The sequence below is a fragment of the Perna viridis genome, chromosome 2, assembly GCF_037379345.1.
Source record: "Perna viridis isolate PV_CMFRI_1.1 ecotype Kerala chromosome 2, ASM3737934v1, whole genome shotgun sequence".
Lineage (NCBI taxonomy): Eukaryota > Metazoa > Mollusca > Bivalvia > Mytilida > Mytilidae > Perna > Perna viridis.
Window position 1 is genome coordinate 20,748,022 of NC_142446.1, and position 21,429 is coordinate 20,769,450.

A 21,429-nucleotide genomic window follows, 5' to 3' on the forward strand; every position below is an offset into this window, starting at 1 on the left:
GTCATTTTCATAAATTTTTGTTTCTGTTGAAATATACCTTCATTTTGAATTATTTCTACTAAAAAGGACTTTTCCTGTATAATTTCATTTGATATCCACAAATAAAATGCATTAAATACATGAAATAGGTGTCTATATATTTGTCTTGCAAGACAAAAAATTGACCTAGATACATTCGTATGCATGCAACTTCTGGTGACCTTCATCCGTGCATGTGCTCTAAGGGTCGCTTCTCTAATAACAAATCTGGTTGCAAAGCGAAAGTGGTTATTCACAAGGACTCAAGCCGTAAAAGTAAAAAGTTCGAATATAATATAAGGATCTTTTTGAAATTTACATATTGAGATATAATGTGGCTCCAATATGGTCATCATTTATTTGAAAAGTAGTCAAGAAATAGATGAAATAAAATGAAACAAGACACGTGCTTATTTGTATCCGTTACTGTTATTTTTTTTACCAAGGTTAAAGTATTTTTAACCCAGGCAAATGCCCAGTCGGCAATCTTTGGAAGTAATGGTGAAAAATAATTAGATCAGAGCTATTGATCTTCTCTGATTAAAAAACATTGTTTTCACAATATGCTGTAGGTATTATCAACATTTATTGTTTCAACTGCATTACTACAAACTTGAATCAGCAAAATTCAGTAGAATCAAAACTGAACAAATTTGGCAGCTAATGCAGCTTTAACAGATCAAAAATCCAAACAGTCATTTTGTTAAGGATACCCTAAGAAACAATAATACCAATTTTCATTGAATTCTGTTTAGTATTTTCTGAGGAGAAGATTCTTGAAAGTAATAACATCAAAAACAGCACAAAAGTACAAAAAGGGCAATAACTCCAACATGGGTCAACCAAAATTTGACCACAGATAGATCTCATCATGCTGAATGCTTTTATCCGAGTCAGAATTCGGTTTAACCTATGGGTTTTGGAGATATATGCAAAAAACTGCCGTCTGACCCCAGTGTTCTATTTTTTGTAACAACGGCCATGTTTTTTAACTGATCAAAAATCGAAACAGTCATTTTGTGTAGGATACTCTAAAAACAAGCATATTAAGTTTCATTCAAATCCTTTCAGTAGAAGATGTTTGAAGAATTGTTAACGATGATGACGACGACAGACGCCAAGTGATGGCAATAGTTCACATGGCCTATGGCCAGGTGAGCTAAAAAAGAGAAACTGAGATCCACATACACAATATAGAGAACAGAATAAAATACAACTATCAAAACTGCAGAAAAGAAAAACTTGACAACATAAAACATTTGCAATATGAATTCCCACAAAAAAAACAGAAGTGAAGAATGGTAAGCATATTGTGCCCAGTGACATCCGTCACATTGTGAAATCCTGCAAGTGTCAACTGATTTGAGTTATCAAATGGGTAAGATGTTATTTCTGACTGAAGATATTTGGTCTCATCTGTGAAATTGAAACTTTACATCAGTTAATCAAGTTTTGATGATGACCACAAGACTGAAAATAGTGATGATATATGAAGGCTTAACACACCCTGTCTTTGAAGCTTATTTGACAATATCTGTACCCTCCCAAGAAAATTTGTGTACAAAATACATGCAGGACAATGATCAACTATGAAATACACAATCCACAGAATCAAGATGTTAATTATCCCTAAAAGAGGGGAGTTGAAATCATCAAATTTGTCATTAACTTTCTTTTTTCAAAGGTCCTGTGTCATCTATGTACAGGTTAAGATCAAGTAATGAACAAACAAATTTTTATTTACATTTTATTCAAATGTCATATAGCGTAGGTATAAATAATTTACTTAACAAATAAAACATTACGACAACAGTAACAAAAGATATTATTTTTATGCATAGATGACAAATAGCTCTATTTTATTTGCTGTTTGCTGTACAACAATTTTTCTTAAAAAAAAATATGTTTTACTCCACAGCATTACTTCGACAATTTTCCACCTGATCTTACAAAGACAGAAAAATGTACATGGATACAAGAAGTAGTAAAGTGAAGATGAGTAAGGTTTTATATTAAGATAAGCATATCTCAGAAGGGTTCCATGTATAACAATGTACTATTTACATCATGAATTTCTTGCATAGATAATGATCTAAAACATCGGTAACGATTAAATTATTAGATTTGTACTGACAAGGTTATCTACACAACTAAAGGCATAAATAATAACAAATTATTTTCATTTACTAAACATATTCTTGGACTTACTTTTAATATTAGATGGACTGAAATTAAAAATTGTGTATTCCTATTTTAAAGAAGTTGTTTAAGCCTTACTTAATAGGTAAATTGATGTGTATGGTCATCTTGATACAAGAAAGAGATTGATTCTTTAAAAGGTTATGGCAAGTATAGACACATCTTAAGTTTCTGACCAGAATTAAAGTAGAAAAAGAACTTTCAAATTTTGCAATGAAGTTTTCGCATATGTTCTCTTTTTTAATCTTCTTTCAGCCACTAATTCCTGTTAGTTATAACCCAAAAAATAAATCTGAATCTTCTTGTTGTGGGATAGAATTGAGAGATTCATACTCATTCACTTAATTCATTGTCCATATACAAGAAAATGTTTTTGGTCTTTCCTTGAACCCTACATTTCTACTGAAAATATTGCTAAACAAGTGGGAATAGATGATGACAGGGCCAATGACAGTGCCATACCATCACATCACCATACATATTTTGTGTTGGTATAAAAAGCAGGGGTTCTTATTCTTTGGTATGCTAAAGTTTTTTTTTAAAATAAAATCTACAGCAGCAGTAAAAGGTAAAGTGTCAATAATTTAAATAAAAGAATTTCACAGAACATTATATTATTACTAACCCACAAAAACCATACAAAACTCTTGGAATACAATGATAACTTATTCTATATCTAATCACATCAAAATGCTGGGATGCATATATACAATGCTCTTTGGGATATACAATGACAGATCAGGAAACAGGTGCTATAAAAAATCAATAAGAGTTAATAAGAACAGTTAACTTCTAATTTCTATGGCATTGTTTTTAACTCAAAAAGCCAAAAAATAGTTTTGATAAATATTTTCTGAATTTCAACCTATTTTCACCAAACACAATATGCTTTGAAAGTTGACACCTTCGAGGTGTGAAAGTAAATAATGATCATTTGTCATAAAGGTCAATTAAAGTAAAGAAACAAAACAACTGACACTACAAGTGAAGCATACCAAATATATTTCATAAACTAAAAAAATATATATATATCCCTGTTTTAACAAAGGTAATGTCTATCAACATTGGTTGATAATACATTTTGTCACAACTTTTCACAAGGTTTCATTCCTACCAGCTTATCTAGCTGTTCAAAATACAAACATGTTCTCACACGTTATTGTGTCATGTGCAATGAATCAAACATTATGCATTTTTGACTGCAGGAAAGACAAATCCAGAGCTAAGTCTACTGTGGTTCAGAAAATAACAAAATAACAATAGTGAAGATTTATTGACATCTTTTTTACCTCTTTCTGTACTCTCTTTACAGAACTTTTATTTCAAACCTAAATCAATGTTATTTGATATCCTTCAACAGGTCATTTAAGTAGTAAACTTTTTTCTCCTATTTTTCTTATAATTATTTTTCTAATAAATGTGAGCATTCAGACGTGACCCTGTAGTTGTAACTGAATAACACCTATAAAGGTATCTTTTAATATCATTTTTTTTTTAAAAATATAGATCTTGTTATTCAGGATTGGATTTCCTATATTTGCCAAATTAGAACAGTAAACAAGCTTAATCCTGATATGTAAATACATGTCTCTGTCATAAGCAAGCTGCAACTCATTGTGTACGATTATCATTTCTTCTTTTGAGCTTGAGGACCTCTAGGTGGTGTCACGGGTCGACCTGAATTCAATCCACCATATTGGTATTTAGCTTTTTTTTCTGATGGCTTCAATATCTAGATAAATAATTGTTAAATACTGAATGACTCATTAAAACATCCTCAGTTATAACATAACAACATATAATAACATTTCAAGGATAATTGTATAATATATTAAACTAGAACACACAAATGATACCAGTTATAAAATGTCCTCCATCAAAAATAGGGCATACATATGTATAGAAAATTAAAGTGATATTTTAATATTTTTATAAACTTTAGCTCTAAACATCTCCATTATATGCATAAAATCTGAAAAGCTGGACAAATCATAAACTAACATCCAGAAGGGTGGACACATTACAGATAAATGTAAATTATTATGCCCACCCCCTCAGCAGAGGTAAAAATTAGGAAGTACAAGCTAGTAGACTAGACCATATTTTTGTTTAATATTTCTATATGTTCAACCAAATTTTACCCATAAGTTTGGTAGCTCAGCTCAAAATCTAGCTACTGCTTATTTTTAGCCCTGTCCTGACTTTAAGTTAAGGTGGCATAAAACACAAAAGATTTAAACAGTTTTTTATGTTGCTTTCATTATGAATATTAAGTAAATCCTAAGATCTATAGCATAAGTTAAATAAATCTGAGATGTAACATTGAATCGAACAAAAAATCAAAACAGCAGGAATGAATATGAAATACTTAATCTATGTTCTTGTTACTGTACCTGAAATGAGCACATGAGAGTTTCATCTACTGACATCATTCCACCAGCATTATCGAATTCCCCACAATAATTAGGTGCAGAGAATAAAGTAACTAGCTGTCTTTTAGCGAAGAACTCATAGCCATCTTCTACCACCTGTGATATTATTTGAAGAACAGAAATTAATTGTAAAATCCAAGACAAAATACAAAGCACTAAGATATCCTCAATCTGTCCCTATTCATACTGAACAAACATTGCAGTCCTGATATTATTATGTTATATATTCTAAGAAACGAGATATCAATCCACAATAATGACTGAAATAATTCTGATTATGCTTGGAATTTTAAAGTAACCTATTTGTCAATGAAGGAGCCAATTCATTAGCTGAACACCTTGACTATCAATACAATTTAAGTTTTAATAGTCTTTACAAAAGTTTACTTTTATTTTTTATTTAGAAATAATTAAAGACTATATAATCAGTCTTACTTGTTCTGTTGTTGCACTATAATATGATATACTGGTTGATTTTACTAGTAGATGAATTTGGCAATTTGCAAGAGTAATCATTCTTGATTTGCTAGGTTCATGTGAAAGATGTATGCAAAATCTTGAAAATAACCAAAATAGGCACAATTGTTTTTCTTTGTTTAAGTGGTACTGACGGTATACATTCAAACCTGACATAAGTGACCTTCAAAGGGAATGACAAATTTTGGTCACACAAGACAGGCAGTCTTTATTCATGTTATTTACACATGGTGCACTACATAGGGATATTATAATCATATAGTGTTTTAAGACAGGTTACTGCTTAAAACAGGTGATCCCTAAGACAGGTTTGACTGTACATAATTTACCTGATGTGCTCTACATATAAGATCTAAATCATGTCTGTTGAGAAATTTACTGACAACATCTGCACCAAATGTAAACGAAACACCTCTATCATTCTCACCCCATCCCTGTACATCTTTGTCTGGATCTGACCATAACAGGTCACACAGTAATCCTGTAAAAAAAGTCATATAACCACACACTTATCACCAAAAATTGAATCCTAATATGGAACTTATCTAGATATAATTGATGATATAATCTTAAGTACTTTCTGCTAGTGTGCTCCATCAGAGGTTAGAAAAAAATATATATATTGAATATAAAAATTCTACATATTCAAGCAACAGCACTAGTCCAATTAGAAGTTTGTTTATATAACCTGTTATGAGTAAACCAACAATTATTTCAATCATAAAGTAATCCCTAAATTGATCTCAGGCTACCAAGATTTTGTGATTTAATCGTTCAATTGGCCATACTCAATTATCCAGTATGTTAACACTGATAATTTAATGTTGCACAATCATTAACCTTCTGCTATGTAAAGACATCTGTTGGATAACATCAGCTTGTGAAGAAATGTATCTGATACAGTCATTCTTTCTAAGAAGATAATTTCAAAATGATTGGTATTTAAAATAACTGGAATTGATTATAAATAAAAGACAAAATACTGGTTTGTGACTTTAGATAAATAATACTTTTGAAAGCTGAAATTAAGGGTATTTGAGTATACCATGTTAATAATTTAACTTTTTGTCAAGATTTAAACTTCCTTTTTGTACCTGAAGGTGACAGGAATAAACATCTTCTAGTATGTATGAGTGTGTTCAATTGCAAAAAGATTTTTTGGCTCAAGTGTAGACATAAAAAATATTCAACCAAGAGGAACCTGTGTTAAATCAATATCTCAAAACACTTTTAAATTAAGGAATGATAAAAAATGTAGTTCAATCTGATTTTCTGACTTTACCTGTGTCCGGGACATCTGTTGGTCTCATTATTCTTCTGATTTGTTCCATTGACTGTAAATCTGGTGAAAGTCCTAAAATCGTGAAATCATTATTTAGTTTAATTTAAAGTATTACAAGTACTCTTTAGACATGGAAATCCAATCTGATGAGTAAATCAGATAAAAGATACTCTGAAAAATGCAAGAAGAAGTCTGGATCATGCACCTGAGCCATAAATTTGGTATTGAATAACCACTGGGTTGATGCCACTGCCACCAACCCTCTAGTCGGACTTGTCTGACCCTTAAATACATCAGATTTTATTTATCATCTTTACCAAATTTGCAGTATTGCACACTCCGATAAACCTACAACACACTGGCTTCAGTTCTTGTATTGTACATAAAGAACCTCTCAGTGTGTACAGCATATTGAAATTTGCATTAAACATGACTGGTATTTTTGTATCCACAAGAACCAATAAAAATTCCTATACAGAATAGTGATGAAATAAAATGCTTGGACTAGTGCAGAAAGATATGACCACAGCCAGTTAAAACTCTGTTCACTTGAGGCAAGTGTGGACACAATACATGTATTAGTTTTTTACAACACTAAACATAAGAGTTACAGTTCATTATGGACACAACTCATTTGGACCCAATATTGCACAATATTTTGTAATTCAATTAAAGTATAAAGGTCCACTTCAGGGTGCATTCATCATTTCATGAACCACTTTATACATTATTATATCTCAAAAATAGTAAATGACAGGGTTAATTTGGTGACCATTCTTCTTAAAGCTCTTGTATTGAGGACATGATTTTCATATGGAATGTAATGAAAAAAGACATTTCAAAATTGCACCGAAAATGAAAAAGTCCATTTGCCATCACTTGGCGTCCATCGTCATTAACATTTTTTTGAAACTCTTCTCCTCTGACACTACATGACCATTTGGAACTAAACTTGGTATGAATGTTCCTTAGGGTATCTTGCATAGAACTGATGTTGGGACTTCTGATTTGTCGAAAAACATGACCACTGTTACTAAAAATAGAACAAAGGGGTCAGACAGAAGTTTTTCACATATATCTCGAAAACCATTAAGTTTACCAAATTAGCCAAATTCTGATGGGGTAAAAGTGTTCAACATGATGAGACCTATCTGTGGTCATATTTCCTTGTTAATCTGGATAGCTATAACGGAGTTATTGCCTCTTTTCTACATTTTTTACTATTTCTAATGTTATTTCTTTCAAAAATCTTCTCCTCTAAAACTACTTCATCAACTGGAACCAAAGTGGGTATGAATGTTCCTTGAGGTATCCTGCATAGAACTGATGTGGGGATTTTTGTGGGAAAATATGACTGCTGTCATACAGTAGTTTTTTGCACATATCTCTAATACAACTAGGTTTAGCCAAGTACTTTTTATTTCTGAAATGATTCTAATTCTATGGCCTGAAAAAGTCTGCAGGGATCAAAGTTGTCAGATGACTCCTTGTAAGAGTTATGATCCTTATGATATGACCTATGAAAGTTTGCAGGGATCAAACTTGCTGGAACACTCCTTGTTCGAGTTATTGCCCTTGAAAAGAAAAAAATATGTTTTTAGCAGTTTTCAGCCAATATCTTGAAAACTATAATAAATAGAATGAAACTTGCAATGATGAAATGATCCTTATGATAAGTCCTACCAAAGAGTTTCTTGAGTCGAAATTGTTGGAAAGTCCTTATTAACAGTTATTGCCCTTGGGGCTCCTGGGGACCTCTTGTTTGGGGTGTGGACCCTATTAGCCCCTTTAAACATAAAAACCTTAAGAAACAAGCATTCTGAGAGTAATGAAAAACAATACTATAGTCCCATACTGGCTGTTTATATCACTGACCTAAATACTACCTTGGATCATCAAGTATAAATGACAAACTGAGGAAATGACCTTGGTTTTGAACAGAAGAAGGGATATGGACAAAGACAAGATGGATGTTCAAATCCATTTAACAGATGCAGATCTGCAAAGTTTTATGCATAGACAAATGGACAGATTAGGTTTCAAACAGTTGACAGATTTGTCCAAAAAAACAAAAAAAAAAACTCAATATCGTAAATCTATAGAAAAAAGCATGTAAAACTGAAATTTTGGTATAGCGCATAAAACTGAAAGTTGGTAACTTGAAAATTAGCTAGACTGACTCGCATACAAAAATTCAGCACAATATCTGCAAGTGTTTAGAAAAAAAGTGAGGAAAACTTAAATTGCAGTAAATTCAAGACCAATAATCAGAACAAAAATCAGCTAAGTGGAATAAAATGTAAACTTGATCTGTAACTTATCAAGGTAGACTCACATACCAAAAATCAACTCAATAAATGCAAGCAGAAAACTTAAATTTCCGTAAGGCCACATACCAAAAACAAACTTATTTGGTACCAGCATAAAAAAAAAATGTGGAAAACTCAGATGTACGGCCGCCCGGTATTTCCATGTCCCTGTGCGAAATGTTGTGGGGGAAAAAATTAGCAGAGCAGAACGAAATGTAAACTTGATCTGTAACTCATCAAGGTTGCCTCACATACCAAAAATCAGCTCAATATCTGCAAGTGTCAGTGTGGGAAAAAAAAACTGCTGAAAACTTCAATTTTTTCCCATACTGACAGATGGAAAGACAGAGTGCAAATCTTAAGTCCACTTCGGCCAAAGCCCCAAATTCTGGCCCCCAATATCTGAAAAGTTCAAGTCTACCCCAAAATTCAATCCAATTCTGACCATTGTGTTACAGGATATTTGTGAAACATTATCATAAACATTCCTACGGTTTATATTGTTAAAATTTGTAATCTGATGACTATGTTATTTAACACGGAGAGAACTAGAAGCCCTGTTTGTCACAGGAGCCCCCGCATCCTCTGTTAGTACCTGTAGTGATTTTTTCTAGTAAATCAAATGTGTAAGACACATATGATGCCCCTGCTTGCTAGATTTGCCAAATTAAGAACATGTTTATTTTTGTAGAAAGACAAGGTTTACTGATTCAGAAATCCTTCCAAGACTTGCAATGATAAACTATACCAGCACCATAACTCGAAAAATTTGGGGATCAATATTTCCTTACCAGTAATATATGCATATCCACATATTGTATCCTGGCCATATAATGTCATGAAATTCTGTTCGGTAGTGTCTGACTAGTTGCCATGAGAAAAAGTGGACTGATGAAGGGACTGACAGACACATAAAAAATATTAATATCCCCAATAACAAAACCCTAACTTTGTTGCTTGGGGAATATTTCTGACAAAAAATGACTAAGTCCATCAATCACCCAGTTCCATATTTCATGAAAATTAAGATCCTATGACCTTGCACACCATCACTATGTGTAGAAACATCCTGCAAAAAATATTTAGATGTAGTTCAAAAACTACAGGAGGAGATAGCTGGACAAGCCATATTTCTGATGAAAATGACTGTCTTACTATCAGCAATTTCTGTAATATTTCACGAAAATCAAAATCCTTTGACCCTGCACACCTTCATCATGTATAAATATTCTGTAAAATATTTTATAAGTAGTTAAAAAACTACGAGGAGATAGCCGGACAAGCCATGATCCATATATTTCTGATGAAAACGACTAAGTGTAACTATCACCAATTTCCATAATATTTCACAAAAAATCAAAATCATTTGGCCCTGCACACCTTCATCATGTGTAAAAATATTCCGTAAAATATTTTAGATGTAATTCAAAAACTACAGGAGAAGACGGCCGGACAAGCCATATAGCCCTATTTCTGATGAAAATGACTAAGTATAACTACCACCAATTTCTGTAATATTTCATGAAAATCAAAATCCTTTGGCCCTGCACACCTTCATCATGTATAGAAATATCCTGTAAAATATTTTAGATGTAGTTCAAAAACTGTACAAAGAGATAGCCGGACAAGCCATGATCATATGTAATCTGGACGGATGGCACAAAGGACGAACGGACAAACGGACGAACTGACGAACAAGGGTAAATTAATGTGCTCCCCCCCCCCACAGTTTGTCGTGGGGGCATAAAAAGAACAATTTTAAAAGGTCCTTTTTAAAAATATTCCATCCTTAAATTGAGCTCATAAAGGTCAAAAAGGATGTCAAGTTAAAACATATTGGCACCTGTGGCTTCAGAAAAAAAAATTATCTTTGAAAATGGCCAACTGGAAGCTTAAAAAGCAGCCTCTGGCAGTCATCTTGTTAAAAAAGTGAAACCAAAATTCAATCTATTAAAAATAAATCCTTCCTTTTACATTTCAGCCAAGTTGGTTATTAGCAGAAGCATAGGCCAAAATATTTCCTCAAAGGTTCTTAACAGTAATTTTTAGTTGGAGCAATGACCTGCTGAGCCAACATAACTACACACAGGGCACTGATGTAAACAACCAAGTTTCACAACATTGGAAACATTCTAACTTTCGATACAGGTGGGCTAAAAATAGTGACAACTGAAATACTTAGCGATCATTCAACCCTTAAGTTAGATAATCTCCCAACAATATTTACATTTCTTCAAGCATATCTACGTAAGATGCCTGATCTTCATAAAAATTTTCATCAAAGTCCCTTGCACTAAAATTGGATTATCTCATTTTGGAGTCTTCTGAAAATAATGTTATTCCTTTGAGTACATCTACACATGATGTCCAACCTTCATAAAAAATTTCATCAAAATACTTTAAGCATTATAGGAGTTGCACTAACACAGAATGTAGAAGACTTCAAAAGGCTTAAGTAAATTACCTCCATGACAACAAAATATTTTCTCATCTATAATTGCTGCGATGGGTAGACAGTTAAAACAATCTGTAAATGTTTTCCATAATTTTACTGTAAATCTTCTTTTACCTTCAAAAGAAAATAATGCTAAAAAGCAGGGATATACATTAGGTTATAGAAAAAAGCATTCTGAGAGTAATGCGTGGCAACACAAATTTAAAACTGAATGAATACTTCATGCATAAAAGAGTACAGAAAACTGATTTTTTGAAGTCAAAAGGGCCACATCTCAGCAAATAAATGCTTTGCAGATTCAGATAAATACAACTGCAGAAGTCAGACTGTGAACAATTTCGGGCATTTATGGACACATCATTCAAGCAAGATACAACTCTGAATTTTGATTGCAATTACATATTTTACACAAGATAAAAATTTGACCAGAATCGCAGTGGCCTCTTATTCCTAAATAAGCACATACCCCAATATCAGTCCAAGTCTTCCTATGGAGGTACATGTATGGCACCTTTAATACAATTTCAAAAAACTCCATTCATTTTTACTCAAGTTATTATAGTATATCAGGAAAATTCTTGTTTATGGCCCCTTTTTGGCCTCTCATTCCTCGTCAGTTAAAGTCACTACAACCAAAATCAATCAAAGTGATCCTTTTGTGGTATAGCAACTTGTACTAAAATTTCAAAAGGTCCATTCATTTATAGTCAAGTTATTGTTCCCAATAGGTTGAGGCATAACCCCTAAAATCAATTTCAGCTATCCTTTTGTGATATAACACTTTGCCGTACAATTTCAAAGACATCTACCTCGATAAATCAAGTTATTGTCCAGACATCAAGAAAATGCTTGTTTCTGGTCCCTAATTCCAAAATGGTTCATGTCACAACCTACAAAATCAATCCTAGACTTCGTTTTATTTTATGGCACCTTGTGGTATAATTTCATAACGATATATACTCATACTTATTGCCCAAACAAGAAGTACCATATTTTCCGCACTTTAAGTCGACATTTTTTTTTAGCAAAGTGTCAGCCTCGACTTATCGTCCACTTCGACTTATATAAGGATTTTTCAAGAAAATATGCTCATCTAAAATGCATTTCATTAGATTTGTTTAGTTCACTTTTGATTGCATTAATTCAAAATCATTGCCACTATTCTTTATGAATAAATACAACGACATTAATAAAAACTTTGAAACTGTTAAAATATACAAACAAACTCTATAAGATACGTTAGCGAAACTCTTCTTAAGGTATCAGTCTTGTATTACATATTCCTGAGTGGGTGTACGTCAAAACATGGAGGCTAAAAATACAGTGCACTGTCTTATTGCCTTTTCCTATTTTTGTTTCTTGGCAAATGATTATCATTTTTCATCAAAAGTACAGGGTAAATATCAAGCTATGACAAAAAAAACTTGTTTTTGAGGAAAAACAGTATTTTCATGAAAAATAATGCTTCAGGAAAGGGGTCTATTTTACGAACTCAAAATAAAAGTGAAAGTAGAAAAAGTCCATTTTTAGTTTGATCTGTTCTGGTGTACCAAAGTTCATGCTTTTTTTTTCTAAAATGGACCTAAAAATTATTTTTGACATTTCCTTAACAGAAAAACATGGTCAAAAGTTAGATTGAAACTCCTTGTCTATTTTTTTTTTAAATCATGAAAATTTAAAGTATACAATAGAAGCCTACGGGCAAAAAATACAAGACTGAGACCTTAACTGGAAAGACATTATCGAGTGTTATGGAGTTATTGGTCCTTTGATATGCAAATTTATACCCATTTATGGTACGTCATGACACATTCGCAGATGGCTTAAATCATAATTAGTTAAGGTGTTATCTAAATGGCTAATTGCAACCAAATTTGCAGGTAACATTTTTTTAAAAACTGTATTACATAATACCAGGTAATATTGTTTATTAACTACCACTCATAATTATGACCAATTCATCAAACAAATTTCCCACTTATTTCATACACGGGTGCCCACGTTTGACATGTTAACGATTTCGTACACCTGATGATCTAAGGCTTCAGAGCCATTGACACGCCATTCAATAAAAATAATTGAATTCAAAAAGTACACTTTAGCAAAAACAATTATTAATTTAATTCAGAAATATTATACATAGTAACATCGCTGGAATAATATGCTGTTGAAAACAAACTGCTCAACTCTGACCTCCGCTGACACCTAGGATATAAATGCAAATGGCTGACCCTCGACTTATCTATGTTTTTTGTTGATTTTGGTCAAAATTAGGCAATTCGAATTATACTCCTCATCTACTTATAGTACGGAAAATACAGTATCTATGTCAGATGATAACAATGACAAATTGATGCCATTAAACAACAGCAATTTTTTTTTAATGTTGTATAAAATAAACAGGAAAAATTATTTCACATGATTTTCACCTGAATTGAGCAAATAAACTTAGTGATAAATTTCACGTTAAATTCAGGTGAATCAAGTCTTCACATGAAATTCACGTGAATTGACAGCATGAAAGTTGTATTAAGTGAATTTCACATGAAAATCACGTTAATTTCATGTGAAGCTCGATTAACATGAACTTCACATGAAAAATATTTGCCTGTGTATATCGAACTGGAACAAATTTAATCTTGATCTATAACTTATCATTGTAAATCAATAAAATGTATCCAATATCAAATAAATATCTGCAAGCATGATAAAAAAAAACTGCAGAAACAGAGTTTCAAACAGAGTGTGAAGATTCTGTTCAAACCTAACTTTCCTATTGGTAAGTGAAAAAAAGATAATTCACTTTCCATAAAGTAATTTCACTACCCCATGTGATTCATGGACTGAACTTGTTAGGGAAGTAAGGGGGCATGCAAAATCCAGCATTCTGAGCATACCCATTATTGTAGAGGCCCATGCATCAACAGCAAGTGTAACCCTGTAAAACACTGTATATGAAATGATAAAGGTATTATCTATAACAATATACCATTGCAGATAATGACTGCTTTAGGAAAGCATTACTTCTGAACTGCTTTAAAATGTTTTTATCCAGTAACAATATTGAGAGACAGCAAAGAACGTTTTTATCCACAAAATCCCTCCAGATGGGTAGTAGCAATTACAGCATGACTTTCTTGGGCAAAATTTACTTTTTCTAGGTAACAGGAAATGGGAATCTTCATGCTCTGGTTTCTAGGTCAATGGGCCACAACTCAGAAAAAACTTATGGAAAAAGATTAAAATAAAAACTGACCTGAAACTAGCCAAAAGTGAAACATGTACTAAATACCATGAATATATCAAAGCATGACCAATAAAAGTATGAAAAACTGATTAGCTGGACTGACAGACAGATGGTTGGAAAGCTAACCTTAAGTCACTTTTCCTGAAAGTTTTCTATGGTGGACTACAAATTAAACAAACTGGACATAAATGTCCCTGCCAAAATCACTTTGTGTAAGCTATCATTCAATTTTGTTTGAAGGGAGAAAGTTGCATAACAAATTTCAAATGATTCGATTGCATTAAGGGCAACAGATTTTTTGCAACATGAAATTATGAAACTCTAAACAAAATAGAAATCTAAAAAAAGAAACAAAATTGTTCAAAAAGATGACAGAGCAGCAGAGATAGAAAGCTTACACATGATACTACCCATCAAGCTGAAGCTGCACACCCAATTTCCTAAGAAGGGTTGCTGTAACTTTTGCAACAAAAATTTATAATTACTAAAAAATAGGTAACAATATTGTTCTAACAAACAGAAAGTAGATAAGTGAAATGCTTATACAAGCAAGAAACTACCTTGGTGAACCTAAAAAGCAGGATACTCAATTTCCAATCATTTACATGAGGGTTGTTTTGATTTTTGCAACAAAATTTATAGGACAGACATCCTAAAAAGTATTATATTGTTCAAGCAAAATGAAGTTGACCTGCAAATAAGAAGGAGGATTAAGCATATTAAAACTAATCAAGACAAAGCTGCACACCTACATTGGCAAATGCATGAAATATCTATTCACCACTTTATATTTTTTTGAAGATTTAAAAAAATATGTTGACAACATACAGATAAAGTGAAAACTAAAGAGCTTCTTTATCCACAATTTGGGACCCAAAATATGTGTAACACATACAAGAAAATACCTACATTCATCATAAAAACCATATATTCTGTTGATACTAGCACATTCATGGTTTCCTCGTAATAGAAAAAAGTTCTCTGGGTATTTGATTTTATAAGCAAGCAGTAAACAAATGGTTTCAAGAGACTGCTTTCCTCTGTCTACATAATCTCCTAAGAAAAGATAATTCGACTCTGGGGGAAATCCTCCATATTCAAACAATCGTAACAAATCTGTATATTGTCCATGGATGTCACCTGAAAAGTAAATAAGAGTTCACAGGTATAAAATTTAATGAATATCAAAACTACATCGCGTAAATAAACTACATAAATACTTCTTACCAACTGCAATAATAGAGGTAAAGAGAATAAGATAATTACTTTAATAAAAGATATACATGTACATGTGAACAATACAAGTAACTGTATACACACCAAGCAAATATTTTGCAATGATATTTTTGTTACACTTAAGATCAAATGCATTGTGTTAATATTTCTGTAATTGTTCACTTGAAATTGAATTAACAAAAGCTGATGAGATTTTTTTATAACAATTCCCTATACCAGAGTGGTTACACTCGGATTTCAAGTGTGTTATTATTCATTTCATTAAGATATATTTAGCAATTTAAAAAGAGTTACCCTTATGAGGTTTAGCTTTAAGATGTACATGTAATCTGTAAACCTCCTGCATGCTCAATTCCTACTACATAGCTTTCCTATAATACTATATCAAATCCATTGAATGGTTAAGAGGTACATATAGATGTACTTACATAACTTTAATGCATTTTTGTACAGGTAACCTCCTGATAATTCAATAAGCAAGAGTGCCTGTGTGATGCCACACAAATTTAAAGTACTTAGTATTTAGTAAAACTTTTTAGCACTCAGTGCTGATGGCAGCAAGTGTATGAAGCTGGAGACATCTGGTTTTAACTAGAGGCTTTCAGGAGCCTGAATCGCTCATGTAGTTCAATTTTTGACCTTTAAGGGCAACAACGCTAACAAGGAGATGTCCTACAACTTTGATGACCCATTGGACTTAAGTAGGCTTGATAACAAGAATTATTTCATCAAATAAAAGTTATATTTTTATCTAACATTGGCGAAAAATTGCCATTTTATGCCTTTCAAAGTCAATAACTCCAAAAAGGAGTCATGTGACAACTTCCATCAAAGAGACTTCTGTAGGCTAAAAACCACTAATTCCACTTCACATAGGCTTCTATGCTAATTTCACAATATTCAATGGCTTCTCTGGACTTTACCTTAACTTTAACCTGCAGAGGACTATATATCAGCATGATTCTACATATGTCAGCTCACAATCCTCAGAATGGCATGTGGGGTTAGCAGACTTGCAGTGCAGTACTGGTCACCGGAAGTGAAGGGTCTATAAATAGCATGGGAAATCCCAGTGTTTTCACAAGATAGGGGTATATTTAAAAATCATTATGGAGATTAGGCTTCACATCACAAGAAGCAAAATGCACCTATAAAATGTACAGAAATGTTTTTCCTTTCAGAAACTGTTTAAATTTTTTAAATAAGATGAGAACTTTTTTCACAGCACTATGAGGAACAGGGGTAATTTCTGCGTAGGACTATTTTTGCGTACGTTCCAAATGCTCATTGGTTGAATTGGTGGTCTGTAACCTAAAGAGTCACTTTTTGTCTTAGAAAAAATAAATAACTATACAGGTATCTTCCTACACACATACTGAATGCATTTGCAAAGTTTCAGTGAAATGTGACAAGCACTTTTTTAAATATTTGATTTTTAAATATAGGGCAACCAAGTTGTGCGAGCAAAAAAGTGACAATATTCTACCATATTTAAATGCATTAAATATTTGCAAAGAACTTTTTCTGACTTTTCAAATAAAAAATATCAATCACAACTTGTTTTTTAACAATATTAATGAAGAAATAGTTTTAAAAGTAATCATTTTCTGAGAAACTGGTCTATTTTTAAAAATTTATTTCTGACATGCCTCCCCCTTTTTCTTGATCACATGTCAAAAATCCTAAATCTTTAAATTTTCATAAAAGGTGATATCTTTGGCTTTAAAATTGTAAATACAGTGTTTTCACATTAAAACATGACCAGTAAAGGGCACCTAAAGCAAAAAAAGTGCTCAATAATGGATTTTCCATGTTGCCATAGGGGAATGCTTATATGGCCTTAACCGCAGTAATGAAAGTGAGTTTTTCCTCATTTCTAACCTAATTTTTGCTCAAATCTACACAAAACTTGATTTCAAGTGCTTATTACCACCATATTTAGGTAAATATAGCCCTCAAAGTTTAATATTTGATATTTTTACTAAATTTTCTACACTTTTTACAAGATAGGACATAAAAATCAGCCAAAAGGACCAATTTTCCATAATTTGGACCTATAACTTAAAAAAATGCATATTTTGAAGGATTTTTGTAGTGTATTCCTCTCATGGCAAAGTTAACAAGATCTTCAAGTAGTTTAAAGCTATTTCAAGAAACTTTTCATTTTGCCATGGCTTGATCTTATTAAGGCTAAAAACCACTAATTCCACTTCCCATAGGCTTCTATGCTAATTTCACAATATTCAATGGCTTCTCTGGACTTTACCTTAACTTTAACCTGCAGAGGACTATATATCAGCATGATTCTACATATGTCAGCTCACAATCCTCAGAATGGCATGTGGGGTTAGCAGACTTGCAGTGCAGTACTGGTCACCGGAAGTGAAGGGTCTATAAATAGCATGGGAAATCCCAGTGTTTTCACAAGATAGGGGTATATTTAAAAATCATTATGGAGATTAGGCTTCACATCACAAGAAGCAAAATGCACCTATAAAATGTACAGAAATGTTTTTCCTTTCAGAAACTGTTTAAATTTTTTAAATAAGATGAGAACTTTTTTCACAGCACTATGAGGAACAGGGGTAATTTCTGCGTAGGACTATTTTTGCGTACGTTCCAAATGCTCATTGGTTGAATTGGTGGTCTGTAACCTGTAGGATCCTTCAATCAACTGGAAGTTTTTTTTTCTATCTTATTCTTTTATAGTTAATAATAAAGATATCAACTGAAAACTGCAAAAACCGTTAATTTTCACCTTTCAAGGGCAATAACTCTAACAAAAAGTTATCAAACAATTTTGACCCAATGGAGACATTAGTAGAGCTGTTCAAGCTGAAGAAGGAAAGTCATACATGTATTTATTTTCAAATATCTCGTTTAGTTTTTGAGATATATGTAGAAATTCTTAACTTGACCCCTGTGCTCTAAAAATAGCAATGGCAGCCACGTTTTTCAAAGGATAAAAAAATCTTAACACATCTTTGGTGCAAGACACCCTATGGAATATCTGTGCAAAGTTTCAGAGGAAAAGATTTTTGGAAAATTGTTGACAGATGGCTACAACAGATGCCAAGTGATGGCAAAAGCTTGCATGGCCCTGTGGGCCAGATGAGCTAAAAAGTAATTCCTCCATTCTATAAAAATAGCCTTTTGTTGACAGTTAAAATGAATAAAACAAGAATGGATAGATGAATATGTCAAAGAGAAAACAACTCCCACCAGGAAGAAAATTTTCAGCTCAAGGGCACCCATGGGTTTTCAATGAAAAATGAGTAATGTCTTAAACTGCATCTAGAAAGGATGGACACATCAATTGTTAAATAAGAAGACTGAAAATCAATTTCCAAACAGTAAAGTTCGAGACCCCTGATGTTGAAACTGTTTCAACAAAAATATTTTGCCTAAACTTCCTATGGAATTTCACCAGCGAATAGTGTTGGAGGAGTTGCACAAGTACAAGATATATGGACCCACGGACAGACAAGGCGATTCCTACACAGCTAAATCTCGATTTAATGCCCTACTAAATATTGCCAAACTCGCATATAGCCATCTGCCTACATACTTGAAGATAAAACGACAATTTAAAGTTAATTAAATTTTGATCACAATGCCAACAGATTAACATATCACAGATTACAGAAGTACTTCTTCGTAATTAGGTAAATAAACAACCTGTCAGGAGGATTACGATAAGCTGTCAGAACAATAAAGATATTGTTGTGAAAACACACTTTTATTTTCTTTGCAATATAATTTTACAACACCAGACTGATTAGTTTTCATTCTGAGTAAGTTTGAATAAATTCAAATGGTGTTATTTATTTGTTCCACATGTTTACACATAAAAGGAAGTGAAATATTTTGGATTTATATCAAAAAAGAGAAATTACAGACTATGAAATTGAACACCCTAAAAGCGCAAAACCTCAATCAGTCCTATTTATTTGTTGTTGACAACAAAATGACAGAATATGAAGGCAAATCTACTTGATATATAAATTCCTGACAATATGCACATCCCAATATGGTAATTAAACACCCATTTATTTACATACTAATCCAGCAAGATGTTGAGGAGGAGTTGAGTACAACATATGAGACAAGTTTTGCTGAAAAAATGCCTGATTTTAAACAGCTGTCACTTCCACAATTTTTGAGCAAACATAAATTTGTGATAATATTCACATCCCAATATGGTTATTTAACACTACATTGAGTTTCATTATAATCCTGGAAGTCGTTATGAAGGAGTTTAAGGATAATGCATCAGACCAAGTTTTGCTGAAAAATGCCTAAATTCAAACAGCTGTCATTTCTAAAATTTTTGTCCAAATAAAAATTCCTGACAATATGCATATTCTAATATAATAATCTAACACCCAATTACGTTTCATAATAATTCTGTAAGTGTTTGAGGAGGAGTTGTGAACAATGCATGAGACCAAGTTTTGCTTGAAAATGCTTAAGTCAACAGCTGTTATTTCTACAATTTTTGTCTAAACATAAATTCCTGACAGTATGCACATCTACATGTGGTTATATTACTACAGACACCAAGTGATTGCAATAGTTCACATGGCCTATTGGGTCAGGTGAGCTAAAAACAGCTACTAGAGTAAGGAATGCCAAAGTTTTGGAAAAGTCATTTACTGACATTCAAAACTGTCAGAACTGTACTCTCTCACATGTACATTCATCTGAATGACTACACAAAAACACTAGTTTCACTTACCACAAATCTTAAGAGGTGCTTCTAGTTCTAATAAAATAGGTTGACTGAGGAATATTTCTCTAGATTTCAAGCAAAGACCACGTACTTCTGCTTCTGTCATATGAACAGACTTCCCTGGGCGACATCCTCTCACTGAAAAAAAAAATTATATTTATCATTGAAATATCTTCTGAGAAAACAACATTAGCCCACAATTAAAATAATATTGCTTTGCAGGGCACAGCTTGATATGACCACACAGGTCAAACTCAGAACAATTTGTGCAAGTATAAACACAACATCCAAGCTTAATGCAGCTCTTAATCTTTTTTACCAGAATCATAGTGCCTTTTTTTGGCCCAAAATTCCTGACCAGCTCAAGTCACCACATACACTGCAAAATAAATCCTAGCCTCTTCCTTTAGTGGTTTTAGCATCTTGTGGTAAAATTTCACATTGCTCTTTAAATTTATACTCATGATATTATCCTGATATCAGGTAAATGCTTGTTGCTGGTCCTTAATGGTTCAAGTCACAACAAACCAATCCTAGCCTTCCTTCGATAGCATGCAGTCACAGAAAATAAATTTTAGCTAAAATATACAACTGTTTTGTTTGTTTTTTTTCTTTTTTTTAAAAATAGATTTCATTTATCATGTATGGCAGGGAGTACGTGGGTACTATAGGTAAATGGTGCGAAATCCTGCATCCTGGGCAATTTCTGGCACTATCTTCAATGCAAAAAGTTGTTGATTTTTTTTTCTTGAAAATATGAAAATTCAACGAATCTACAGATGCAGAAGTTTGTCTAATAATTTATATTCTTATATATACAAATGTACATAAATTACCCATAATTTAGCATTTTCTTTTAATTTTTGTATTTTGTCACTGGTGTAGAACATGGCACACAGCGTACATTCATAATGTTGTTTTTAAACAAACAACAATCATTCTCTGCCTACAGTCGAATCGCTGACAAACTTTTGATTTTTCTCCCAAAATATCATTGATTCTAAATATTGGTCTTTTTGTTGATAACTGGCCATAGCATGCC

At 32.5% G+C, this 21,429-nt stretch overlaps 1 protein-coding gene across 1 annotated transcript in view; it reads right to left on the reverse strand.

Annotated features, from left to right (window-relative positions):
* Nucleotides 1-1,751: 1,751 nt before the first annotated feature.
* The window catches only part of LOC148624012 (serine/threonine-protein phosphatase PP1-beta catalytic subunit), a 30,616-nt gene continuing 10,938 nt past the window's right edge, over nucleotides 1,752-21,429 (reverse strand). The window contains exons 2-8 of the mRNA XM_088566421.1: nucleotides 20,394-20,525; nucleotides 15,329-15,559; nucleotides 11,182-11,286; nucleotides 6,409-6,480; nucleotides 5,456-5,607; nucleotides 4,611-4,745; nucleotides 1,752-3,949 (exon numbers count right to left, since the gene is read on the reverse strand). Of these exons, the coding sequence (XP_088422547.1) occupies nucleotides 3,845-3,949; nucleotides 4,611-4,745; nucleotides 5,456-5,607; nucleotides 6,409-6,480; nucleotides 11,182-11,286; nucleotides 15,329-15,559; nucleotides 20,394-20,525 (932 nt within the window). The 3' untranslated portion in view covers nucleotides 1,752-3,844. The remainder of the gene's footprint in view (nucleotides 3,950-4,610; nucleotides 4,746-5,455; nucleotides 5,608-6,408; nucleotides 6,481-11,181; nucleotides 11,287-15,328; nucleotides 15,560-20,393; nucleotides 20,526-21,429) is intronic.